Consider the following 14,086-nt stretch of genomic DNA (forward strand, 5'->3'; position numbering starts at 1 on the left):
GTTTCCGGGTTATTTAACCATTCGTCTACCCATGGTATTAATACTAATGTACTATAGCTTTGCAGCCTTTTGTGTGTGTGTGGGGGGGGTCACATAAAAAATTAGCTGATTAAAATACATTTTTTTAATTTGGTTAATATCCACGAAAGGTTATTACTAAACCTTAGTAGATTTGTACCGTGGGTGAGCAAGAATTTTTTTCCCCATTTCTGTCAGTTTTATATATTTTTTTTGTGATATTTTATTTATTTTTACATTGTCCAGAAACCCTGCTCTAGAGACCAGACATGGAACTTTTTCAGCCACTTCTGGCCTCCAATAAGCTGGAATATCTTCCTGCCGACAATCACAAACATCCATGTCCACGGCGAAATTCGAACTTGCGACCTGTTGGGAGAGCGGGTACGCTAACCACTTGGACAACCAGACCGGCAAAAAACTTTTTTCGCCGAAACCCGGGCATTCGATAAAGAGTGGAATGTATGACCTCTCCAATTACTAGGTACTAGGTAATAATTTACGAGGTACTAGGTAATAATAATAATAATAATCGTTGTGTTTAACAACAAAAATTAAAAAAAAGATTTTGTTAAATAAAATAATAAAGAAGCGATTTAATCTATTTTTGGCGCAGTAATTAGGTTGCTACTCTCAGAAAAATAAATGGCCTTGGAACACATTATATTCACACAACAATACTAGTTAGGATTAGAATAGGAGACAGTTGATTTTCAATACATTAGGGAAAAAGTGTGAATACAGCAATCCTTTTGTGGAATAAAAAAAAAAAAAAACTCACAGGATTCGTATTATGTAATACGAATATATATATATATATATATATATATATATATATATATATATATATATATATATATATATATATATATATATATATATATATATATATATATATATATATATATATATATATATATATATATATATATATATATATTACTGCACAACTACCATTAGCAAATAGTCAAAGTATGATTAAAATATCTCGGTTAATCCTGCTCCCCGCTAATTTTTTCATTTATGTTTCATAATTTATTTATTTTTTATTTTTGGCTTTTCTTGAAGCAAGAATGCTTTTCATATTCCCCGTTATCTGTAGAAGAAGATCTATGGATGGGGTGTTATTGAGCTATAAAGCTCTGTTCATGCAGGGTAACGGCAATAGCCGAGCCTTCATTGGCAACAGCATTGCCATCTGTTATCCTCTGGAATTCCATCTCCCTTCCCAAAAGCCATGTGTCATAATATCTACCCTCACATCTATATAAGCAAACTTAAATGCAATTAGATATGGTTAGTAATGGAGGTAAATTGTTCCAACCTTAACTTTTACTAATTATTTCACTTACATCCATTTTTTTTTAAAATTAAAATAACGGTAATGAAAATGTAATACAATTAAAAGCAGTAGTTGTGTCGAATAAACTGCAGTTTGTTACAGAACCAAACAATCATGCATGTTCATATCATTTATCTTATCTACTCCACTCTTCATTCCCAGTATTATGATTTCATATGTACGAATAGTTCGGGTGAAGCGACCAAGTGCTATATTTTATTAATGCATTTTTTATATTCATTTAAAAGTAATAATTTCAGTTTTGTTCTGATATGCTTTAGAAATTTTAAAATTGATGGTCTCTTCTTTTATCCTTTTTTTTTTTTTAATATTCAGAGTCGATTTAATCCGTTTCTGATTATCTTTATTTATTTGTGTACAAATGAAGTTTCATTAACACTTCCTTTAAAACTTCGACCGCTATTAAAACTTTCTGAATTAGTTTCGTTTATGGTATTTACTGTTATTGACTTTATTTATTGTCACTGTTATAAATTTTTTTCTTAAAGTTTACAGCTACCAAACTATTCAACTACATTTTCTCACTTAGATCTATTTAATAACAGAATAAGAGAGAAGAGGGGAAGCTTAGCCCGTAAAATAGAACAGAAATGAAGTAAAATAAAATAGAAAGAAAATTATTTTAAAAAATATAGGTAACTTTTTTACTTAAGAGAAAGGAGAAGGTAATTAACTGTTCCCAAAATGAAGGATTGGGTTAGTACTTACTGTCGAATCAACTAAACATGAAGTTTAAGTTATCTTTGGCAACTGTATGTGTTCTCCGGCTGGTTTTTCCTGTTTTGCTGGGTGAAGAATCCGAGTTAGAGTTTGAAAATTGTACTTCCCTATGAGATAATCACTTTAGGTTTTAAAATTTCCTCATATTCTCGATCAGAACCTAATGCTTTCCTGTTTAAGAAGAAAGGCCGTCCTCACGACTCTTACGGAGACACTCTAAACTAAAGGGGGAAGCATAATAATAAAGAATAATAAAGTTCGTAAGTGTCACCGCCCGCCAGTGGCGCACTCATGATTTAATCTTGGGGGAAGGGCGAGTTGAGTAGACGATTTGAGAATACACATTACGCATAGCATACGACCTATGACTGATCATCTGCAGATCGCCAATGCATGATACTCGTGATCTCCTGTGATCCGGCTCGGGCAAACGAAGTAGCGCTCGGTCCGCCCGAGCAGTACTTCGTTCGCCATACGTTCACAGCGGCCGTGATTCCCGAGAGCTATAGGGTATTTCCACCTTATGTGACCGCTAATTCATAAGTAGTATAGAAATAGAAGACACGACACAACATAAATTTAAAAAAAAAACGAATTTAATTAGGAAAAGATATTTGGAAAATTTTCTAGTGTTTTTTTTTTCCTTTTTCTTTTTTTTTGGGGGGGGGGGAGTCGGGGGCCCCTTCCCCCCTGGATGCGTCACTGCCGCCCGCATCAGAGTTCATCGTGTTGGGGTTGGAAAATTGCATACATTAAGGCGCACACCTTGCGATCCTAAAACTTTTGCAATGTTTCCCTTTTCTTTCTTTTATTATTAATTTTTTTAAAGATAGAAAAAAGTACGTCCGTTCTGTAACTCATTTTAGTTGTATTTCATTTCCACATATTTTAATAGTAAATAGAAAATAAAAAGGCATGTTGGAAAGGTGATGCTAAGCTACGCTTCCCTAAAAGTATAAACATAGAAAATTAAATTTATTTTTCGCAAAGGATTTGGACATCCTTTACACAATGTGTATTGATAAAAAAATATGAAAAAAATGTATTTTCTGTTTTATTTTATTTTTATTTTATTTTTTTATTTTAAACAATCGAACACAGTTCTAAAACGAATACCTTATACATTTTACTTATAGGTGCTACACAGACATTTTGATTCGCGTCTTTATAACCCTCACCAGCAACCCCTCATCTCGTGTGTACCTGAAATTCCATTAGTGTCTGCACATTCATCTACGAGAGCTCGCAGAGACTGCATTCGACTGAGGGGACTGCCTTATGAAGCCCAAGTGGAGCAGATCTTCGACTTTCTGGGGGAACATGCCAAACATATCGCCCTTCAAGGAGTTCATATGGTGTATACTTCTCAGGTAATGATAATAATAATAATTACAAGCCCTTAAGACCTGGAAAGTATCAGTAACTTTCGTAATAACCATGATTTTAGGATAAGGTAGTTAGTTTTATACCTAAATATATATTTTTGTGTAAACTGCATGTATTCTTCTGCCAGCTTTGCCTGATTCTGCGATGAAAAAGCCGACTTGCCGGCAGAAAAAACACCTCGTAACCACAGTATGAGACCAGCTAATTGGCTTTCAAGTAAAACGCTCTGATAAAACGTTCTTTGCATCCTATACTGGATTCAAACTCGGATATTTCCAACCAAAGAGCATCGAAAACCGACTGAGATACAGAAGTTCTGATACTTCTCCGGTACATGTGCATAATAATGTAGCTTTAGAAGTTTAGATATGTTATGGAGGCTCTAGGGCTCAGTTGGTATAGACGAGGCCTTTGGATGGAAAAAAAACCCTGGTTCGAATCCAGTCGACGATGTGAGGAACTTTTATCATGTCTTTTCAATTAAATGGCGAGTAAGCCAGTCTCATACGGTTCCTTCCAGAAACTCGATTTTTCTCTCTATCAAAACATAGCAAACTGGTCCCGTGAAAACAAAAATCTCCAGGCATGAATACTTGCCTTTGGGGATGCAGCGGAGGACAGTAGCACACCTGCTGCATTAATTCAGCGTAACTCCCTGAGTAGAGGACTGTACCGCACCCCAAGGAACCAGATAGGTTGAAGAAGAAGATATACTATGCAAACCATCTCATTTAATTACTAGTAAAGTTAAAGTACTGCATTCTGGGAAACAGACATTCAGATTTGAACATGCATGATGCATAAATGTTACACTACAATCCACACCTTCAGTTAGATTTTTTAAAAATAGTTCGGGAACCTAGTTCGCCGAATGCTTAGAATATCTCCCCTCCCCCTTTCCTCTCCACTAGCTGTGGGTTCGAAATCTACCGTGTGCGTAGATTATAATATACAAATAAATTATATTATTGTTTTAATCCTTTACAAAAGCGTAAATAAATAAAGTATGTGTGTGTGTGTGTGTGTGTGTGTGTGTGTGTGTGTGTGTGTGTGTGTGTGTGTGTGTGTGTGTGTGTGTGTGTGTGTGTGTGAAGTATCTTCACGAGTAGTCTACTTGTAGATGGAGGCTGTTGCATTCCATAATGCAAAGCACCCTTCCTTTTGGATATAATCGCTATGTAGTATGGAAAGAGTCGTTACCCAGACCAGCCTCAACTTTTGTTGAGGTCTCATCAGTGGAAACTAGACCCAAGGTTAAATTAATGCAGGAGTGAGTATGGATGTTTTGTTAGTATTTAGCTCGGAAATGTGTGAGATATGTTAATCGCCAGGTGTGAGACTATCGCTCCTCTTACTGGAGGCCTGAAGTGGTGTTTGAAAGAAAACGTGCCATATTTGGTTTTTTGAGTAGAATTACCGGATTATCTAACACTTACACAACCTGAGTACTAATTCTACTGTGATATAGGCTAACTGCCTTTCTTAAGTAGAATTCACATAAAAAACAATTAAATAACGTTGAATTTATAAAGCAACTTTGTTAACTATAAGGCATAATAGATTATTATTTAGTTATATAATTCAAGTGGATATTAGATCCAGCATTATTTCAAAGCCGAATGTAGAAACTATGACAGTTTCGTAAGGTAAGTTGACCAGAGAGCTTACTGGAATAAACTCCTCGGCATTCACGAGTTGCCTTAGTATGGACTACATAGAGGACATAGGAGTCGTCTAAGCGTCTATAAATTCGCCTTTTATTAGTCCGTTTTGATAAAGTTTCACTGACCTGACAGCTGTTTCGAACGGGTTGGTTCTTCCTAGAGATACTAAGTAAACAACCACTCTAAAAAAATTAGGCGGTCTCCCAGATCACTCTAAACGAATGACCGAAGGATCGCCAACTCAGTGGTGGTTCCACTCGGTTACAAGCTCACCCTACCACAGATCAGAATCGCTTATATTCCAGGGGAAAGGCATTCACCAACACGACCCTAATAGGGCCACGCCGGAAATCGGTGTGGCGTCCATCAGGAATAAGAGCAGTTCTGCTCAGTGATAGAGCGAGCCTGTCACTGAGTGGAACCACCGCTGAGTTGGGAGATCCTTCGTCATTCGTTGGGAGTGGTGTGGGGATCGTCTAATTTTTAGAGAGGTTCTTTACTTATGCAGTATCTCTGAGGAGAACCAACCAGTTCGAAACAGCTGTCGGGTCAGTGAATCTAATCTAATTTTTCCCTTTCAGTTGTTTCGGGCCGTAGGTGACTTTGTAGGATTTGCCCACAAAGTATTCCTGGTGAGATTTTTACAGGGTAGTTCACTATTTGCTTTCCTCAACCTCCCTATTTTATCCGGGCTGAGGACCGGCATATGGCTGGGATTCGTGACTGTAATCCATGTGTGCTCACGGGCTGGTTTGCCTGTTCTGAGGGACAAAAATCTAGAGTTTCCCAGGTGAAAAAAAAACCCCTCAACCTTCGTATGAGAACTCACCTTTCGTTGAAAGAGATCAAATAAAGGTTTCTCATGTCACTGACGGGAATCGAACCCAGGTCTTTCCGGCCAAAATGCTTCGTTTATACTGACTGAGCTACGGAGGCTCTAGTTCAGTGAAACCTTATCAAAATGGACTAATAAAAGGCGAATATATGGATGCTTGTGCGGCGCCTATGTCTTCTATGTAGTCCATACGTAAGCTCTCTGGTAAGTTGCTTTACAAAATTTTCATAGTTTCTACATTCGGCTTTGAAATAATGCTGGATCTAATATCCACTTGACTTATATAATTTTAGATCGCTGAACTGAAGCCTTTCGGCTCTTTATTTTAGTACCGGTAATTAGATTATTTTTTAGTTTTTTTAAGCTGCTTTTTCCAGATAAAATAAAAAAATTCGAAAGAACTTTTTAACTTATACCGGAATAATTCCTTATAATACTGAAATGTGGATGAAATATATCAATCATATCATTACTGTATATCATTTCAACAGCATATCCATATTTTTGCAATTTTAATGGGCACTTCGCATCCATGCCAACCTTGATGTGTATCACGTCAAGCTGCTTGGATTGGCTACAAATGTTCACTGTAGTAAAAAAATATGTATACGCCTGTCGCTATTAGTCGGAACCAATATTGTTGAACATATTGTGTGTTCCTCTGTAATTTCGAGTATAATATCAAAATGACATCGAGTTTGATACAGAACGGTGTCATTCTACTTCGCATGCCGTGTTAAATATCCACAGCAGAGTGCACTTGATAAATATTCAGCAAGTTAAATGTTTGTTTAGTCGGTGCAGTGCTAGATCAGCAATAGGAATTCTGATATACTTAAATGATTTTAATTCAAGTTACGCGAACTCTGGTTAGATAATTCGAGACCATAGACAAAGTGACATTACTCATATCATATTAACAGTATTAGCGATGCTTTCTACTGGTTTAAATTACGCATATAGCTCCTCACAACTCTCCATCTGTTCCGATAGAGGATCCCAATCGAACATGTTAACGATCTGTGCACTTACAACTGATTTGGTAAACTTCTACAGTAGAAGTTCTACTGTTAGCACAGTACTGATTTTTAAGAAAAGCAAATATTCACTCCTAGACCTTATTGATCAGGTTTCGATGAAATTAAATAAATGATTTAATAATAATTGTCTTAAATTTAGATGAAAAAATGTCTTTCAGCCTACGTGATTAATTAGAATAGCGATTAAAAAGGGTATGATTTCAATTGAGATAGAATCCAAAATATAGTTTGGAGATTAATTAATAAAAGAAGTCGATAAAACACGCAAGTTTACATGCTGATAGCAATCTTACATGGAATTCCCATGTAAGATTCCCACGTATCTGTTATGGCAAATAAAATGAGGTAATTATCAACAGAATTTATTATATATGAAAAAATTGTAACTGTAAGTATAAAGTTTTTATGGTGTTTATATCACTCGCAGGGTAGAGATACTTATAATAATTTGCTGATAAGAATTTAAAACAAAGCATTAAGAACTATCAATACGGCTCTCTCTATATTACTGGAGTCGAATAAGAATCAATATTCTAAATCTTCCTGTAACATAGCCTATGACAGTGGTGTTCAACCTTTTTTACTACGCGAGCTACTTTTCAATAAAAAGTTATTCGGCGATCTACTCTCTTATATATAAGTTATTCGGCGATCTACACCCTTATATAGATCACGTACCCCCAACCTCATTTCTGATTACGCACAAATAAACAACTAAAAATAAACAACTAAAAAAATACACAACTAAAAACTTTATTTGTGTATTTAAAAATTTATTCATCACTTTTAATTATTTTAATAACAAAAAAAAAAAATATATATATATATATATATATATATTGGAATAAAATATTTATTTCTCTAATTTGGAAAACCAAAGTTAGAAAAAACAACAGATTGATTACAAACTCACAAGTTACAGGAAATGTTGGTTGATTTAAAAAAAAAAAAAGTTAATGTGAAATTTGGCATTGTTTGGACCTCTCGCAATATTTTCATAGTCAAGTTGATATGAAGAAGTGGCCAATCGCAGACAATCATCCAAATGATCATTTGTAATTTGATTTCGTAATTGATTTTTTATGACGTTCATATTTGAAAAAGCGGATTCTGACAAGTATGTCGATTCGAAACACGACAGAATTTTTCGCGCATATCAGTTAATATTGGGAATTTTTCATGTGCATACTTCCAAATGACTTCATTGTTTACTGATGTTAAATGTAAAGTATTCTGAATGTTTATTATCTCAAGTTCTACTCCAGCTTGGTTTATATCAAACAGCCCACTAATTTTATTTGAAATTTCTGTGATGTTTAAGTTTTCTTGAAATGGATTATTGATAAAAGATACAATCATTTCAGTTTTATTAAAATCGTTAAATCTTGAATTTATTTCTTCCTCAACTAATTCTATTTGACGAATAAATTCTTTTAAATCATAGCGATTTTTGAACAAAATCAAGCATTTCTTGATTTTGTTCAAAAATTTTAATAAATATGGGAGATGTCTAAATTCGCGGTTTTATATTTTTCTTTAATAAAAGTAAGTATTGTTGGAACGTTTTTATTGAGCTTAACATGGCAATTAAATTTTTATCTCTACCTTGTAACTCTAAATTTAAATTGCTTAATTTCGTACAGAAATCTACTAAAAATGATAAGTGTAACACCATCTTTCATCACTCAAATGAGGATAAATATCTCCTTTTTCATCAAGAAAAAATTTTATATCGTTAATTAATAGAAGAAATCTTTCTAAAAATTGACTTCTGCTGAGCCAGCGAACATTATTGTACAACAGAAGTTCCCTATCATCATCTGCCTGTAATTTAAATAACCGTTGTTGCAGGGCTTTTCCTCGAACAGAATTTACAATTTTAAATGTAATATTCAAAACATCTTTTGTGTTTAATCTTTTACTACACAGTACTTGTTGGTGAATAATACAGCGGTACGTTAAAAAATTTGGATATTTGTCATCGTTTTTACATAATGAAATGAAGCCTGATTTATTACCTATCATTGCAAGAGCACCATCACTAGTAATAGACACGAGTTTAAAAAGCGGAAGTTTGTGTCGTTTCACAAATTCATCAAATGCCGAAAAAATGTCTTCTCCCCTAGTCCTTTCCAATAATGGTATAATTTTCAAAAGTTCTTCTTTACTTGAATAATCTTGAAATACCATGCGAATAATACCATTAACTGAGCAATATGAGTGAAGTAGTTTGATTCATCAAATTGTAATGAAAACGCAACACACTGGTGAATGTTTGATATTAACCTGGCCTGGAAACTTTTCTCCAGCAATTGGAACTCTTCCTTTCGGCAATTTGAAACCTTGTCTGCGGCCTAGAAGTAGTCTCTCTCTCTAGCGACGTCTCGAACCGAGAAGCTCCTTTCTGGAAGCAGGAAACTCCTCTCTCAAGCAACGTGGATCCGGCCAGTCTCTCTGACAGCGACTCAGGACCGGGCGGCCTCCACTCTGACAGCAATTCTGGAACCGGGACCCCTTCTGCTTGCTTCAGTCTCTTTTTATTAGGCCTCCTCCGAGACCTCGCATGAAGTCTCAGAGGAGGCAACCCCCAAAGAATCAGTATGAGTCTTTCATCTTAAATTTCAAGTTCGGCACGCCTTTTGTTCTCCTCCGCTTTCTTTTGATTGAAAGTTTCCGGCCATCGGAAAGTTGTTTGAACTCTTTCTGACTGACTTCGGAGATGTTTACACTTAGAGCCTGCAAGCCTTTCTCATACATACAAGTTTCAATAACAATCTTTCTAATGCCGCCATGTACAGCTTTGGCGACAAAAACATGCCCTTGTTTTTAACACTCTAACATATTCTTATTAAAGCAGTTTATAGTTAGTTATAGTATATAGTTAGCTTCAAAAGAGTTATTTACAAAAACATCTAATACAAACTATACCGAGACAAACAAAGTTTATTTTTTTACAATATTCACATGGGACTTAACCTAAGTAAAAATTCGATGTAATGTGCTTTGGAATATTTGATATTTAAGCTACAATCGAGTTTTTACACTTTGCTTATAATCCTATTCACTCGGCTCGCTGTTTGACTTCCACTGATCCAAATTAATTCATTTACTCGGACTTATAAGAAAATTACTGATTTGACAATTTTAACGAAAAATAAATAAACAATAGCAATACACTTAGAGCGAATTAAAAATAATACAAAATAATGATAAATAAAATATTATGTTTTCAGTTTTAATTAAATTTGTAAGTAAGGAGGAATACACAAGAGATCGACCAAAAATCGCTCCGCGATCGAGGGGTTGAATACCCCTAGCCTATGAGTTATCTTGACTTGTTGAAAGCGGAAAAATTAAATGGAGAAATATTTCGCAAACCGTTTGAACATGCTGCACTAGCAACAATAATAAATCATCTTTATCTATAAATATCACGGACTTTAGATCATTGGCGCACCAAGAGGGGGAGGCCAAGGGGCCCTGGCATCCCCCAAAGAAAAAGGAAAAAAAACTAGAAAAGTTTCCAAAAATATTTTCCTAATTAAAATTCCTTTTTTTTTAAATTTATGTTGTGTCGTGTCATCTATTTCTATACTAATTATGAATTAGCGATCATTGCAGTTGTTCAATAATAAGTCGTATGCGATGCGTAGTGTGTATTCTCAAATCGTCTGTCTACTCAACTCGCCCCACCCTCCACCCCAAAGATTAAATCCTGAGTGCGCCACTGCTTCTGATTACATCTTTAAAAAATTTGAGAGAATTTGTCATGAACTAAAATGATGATGAAATATATTTTAAGTATATTTTATGAGAATGCTGCATAAATGTTATTTGTTACGAAAAACAATTAATGATTTATTTTTAATAATTATGTGATTCAAATGACCAAAATACAGATAATATAATATTAGTTACAAGGTACAATGTAGTATATATTCTTAATGTATCTAACGTAAACAGTATGATCGTTGCCTTGCAAACATGCATTTCTTTGTTAGTCCAGTTTTAAGAGTGTAAGATCTATTAATTTATTTCAATTAAAAACATTTAGAGGTGCATTAGTCCGTCTCATATGCAGGCAATAGCTTTTCATCTTAAAAATTTACACTTCGAAACAGCAGAACAGATATATTGATAAACAGAGCCAACTATGGCAATAGGATACGTCTCACAATTATCAAAATTAGGATTATGAAAGCCAAGTTACTTGACCGTGGTAGGCCATTAGATTTAATACATAAAAAGAAGATAGGATGAGGTGAAATATAAATAATAAATATCCCGATTCACAGTACAACAATCGTGGTTATTTAAGATTTTTGCATGCACCTGCCGAATAAACCGGATGTTGCATTTTTTAATACTTTACTGGATTCCCATATCGACTTCATACTGAAGAGAAAAACTTCCGTGTTGAGAACCGTGACAGCAAATAAAAGTATTCAGCTGAATGATGTGTATTGGTTAAGTGTGCTTCTCAGCCTGGGCACTTTAATAAAAGCGAATGAGGAAACGTTTCGCTGTGTCCTTGATCCCGCTAACTGCTGAGGAAATCACGTATTTACTGTTGCTAGGTCACGACTCAGTCTTGTCTAGTCTATTAACTGATACTATTGAAGACGCAGATGCACCTCGTCAGCATGTTTGATATGAAGATATCTTTTAAAGGTCTATTATACCTTAATTTCGCTAAAAAGTTTGCTAGAAAGTAATCAGTAATAATTACAGTTCAGTCCCAAAATTTTAAATTTCTGATTTGATAATGTTTCCTGGAGGGGAGAATATTTTTATCAATCCTCTAATTATTATTATTTTATTTATTTATTTTCAGTCAGAAAATCGCATGTATTACAATATTTCTCAACACGACATACTACAGCAAGATTAGCGTGCATGAAGTTTCATTATTAAACTGAAATTATTAAATAAACAATTTTTAAAATAAATTGTTAATTCTACAGTAAAATAAAAGTAATACTTAATTATTAATCACCATTTAAACGCTTGCATTTCTTTTCCGGTATCAGTTAATACATTTCTATGTGTTTTGACGAAGGTAAGGAAGTTGCCATGGCAATCTTGTTTTTTGTGTTTCACCAATCGACCGCTGTTGTTCATAAGCTATGTTAACTCTCGTCACTGATTTATTTTCGTACTACATCTATTACCAAAATTATTTTATCCATAATCGTTTGTTTCTTCGGAGACTTCTGTAAATGGGAAACATGCTGAAATTAATGTTTGATATATTTACTATGTGGAAAACGTTGATCGAATAAATTACAATGTATTACTCGTAGTTCGCAGTGAATTAGTAATCTCTGCTACTTTCGTATGTATTATAGTACATTACTTCAGAAGAGTAAAATTATTATCCTTATAATGTCAGAGAACGTAAAAAAAGCATAAAAAGACTGTTGGAGAAAGTGCTGGTGGTGGTGGATAATTCTTTGATTATGTCATACGCATGCTGATTGAAATGGATGTTAACTATCTCTTTGTTAACTTCCACGTTGCATAAATGTCCACGCAAATTCCTGCATTTTTTTCCTGTATATTGTAGGCTGTCATTCTGATCTAATGTTTTTTTATTTTATTTATTTATTTATTTTGTTACACCGAGCACGGAGTTGTCTGTTCTTGTCTTAAATCAGGGCTGTCCAAAGCACTGCCCGCGGGCCTTTGGGTTTTGATTTTCGCGAGTGAAAAAATAAAATAACAATTTGAATCGAATGCGTATTAGATATTTTAATTCTATCACTAATCGATAATCTCGATTAGTGATAGAATTAACCCACGTGTTTTTTCAAATATTAGATGTGTCAAAAAAGCGTTCTTACACTGTTTGTTCCAACGCGCATGCTCGGGGCGCTCACGGGGAACGTGAGCGCGCGATTAGTGTTGTTCGTTTGTTCAGCTTTCGAGGTTGTGTCATTGCTGTTCACCAAATTACTAGATATGCATCGTGATGAGGCCCTCGGATAATTTTTTTTTCTAATGTGGCCCTCGGATTACCTAAGGTTGGATAGCCCTGTCTTAAATCATTATAATCAAAGATAACATTCTTGTCCCTGTATGATAAATGTAATTTGGAAATATGGCAACAGCGCCATATTAAATTGAAACTAATTTTATATTTACGCAAAATTCTTGGGGACTTTTATCAACATCGCTATTGTAAACTATTCTAAACGTGTTAAACTTATGTTTAAACCTTTTCTAACTTCTCATAAGTTGGCCTAACAAGATAATATGGAGAAATAAAATAAAATAAAAAAAAACTGGAAATAATTTTATCGTTTATTATCCATAAAGTAAAATAGAATAAAAAAGAAGTAACACAGTTCCAAATGATGGCTGCCTGGTTGGCCGAGTGGTTAGCGCACCTGCTCTCCAACCAACAGGCCGTGAGCATGGATATTTGTGACTGTCTTTAGGTGCAAGATGAATTTCATCGCGTGATATAAGAACATCTTCCTCCTTACCGGAGACTTGAAGTGGTTTGAAAAGTTTCATGTTTGGTCTCTCGAATAGGGTTTCTGGATTATAGAGGAAAAAGTAAATTCAAAATACAATAAAATATGCAAAATTGATAAAAAAAAAAAAAAAATCCTTAGCCTGCCCACAGTACAAAATGTGTGGATTTGCAAATAACCTTTTGTGAGCGGGCGAAATATAAAAAAAATGTTGAACAATCATTTCACTCTGACAGCATTTATGAAAAAAATTTCAAATTATGAGACAGTTTTCTTCCCGGTTTAAACATACGGAAGTATGTTTTCGATGAATAACAACTTTCTATGCCTCTACATAACCCGGAATCATATCTTAGCTCTTAGACTACGACCTTTCAATTGAATGATAAAACAAAACTTTGTAAAACAGATAGTTGCTACATGTCTTGGCAGTTCTAAGAATCTCCTCCATCACCACCACCCATACAGTTTCTTCTTAATGAGACAAGAGACTGCATCTGACTCTAGTGACATTATTAAGGAGACAATAGGTTATATCTGCCTTTATTGGCGTTATTAAGCACTGTTATTCTTTGTGTGTG

General features: G+C 34.6%; 1 protein-coding gene across 1 annotated transcript in view; it reads left to right on the forward strand.

Annotated features, from left to right (window-relative positions):
• LOC150103219 (epithelial splicing regulatory protein 2-like) overlaps positions 1-14,086 on the forward strand; it is a 71,616-nt gene that overhangs the window by 39,135 nt on the left and 18,395 nt on the right. The window contains exon 4 of the mRNA XM_090397869.1: positions 3,238-3,471. Within this exon, the coding sequence (XP_090253995.1) occupies positions 3,238-3,471 (234 nt within the window). The remainder of the gene's footprint in view (positions 1-3,237; positions 3,472-14,086) is intronic.

This window comes from Typopeltis vanoorti, chromosome 9 (assembly GCF_054136105.1).
Source record: "Typopeltis vanoorti isolate ZY-2024b chromosome 9, IOZ_Tvanoo_1.0, whole genome shotgun sequence".
NCBI lineage: Eukaryota > Metazoa > Arthropoda > Arachnida > Uropygi > Thelyphonidae > Typopeltis > Typopeltis vanoorti.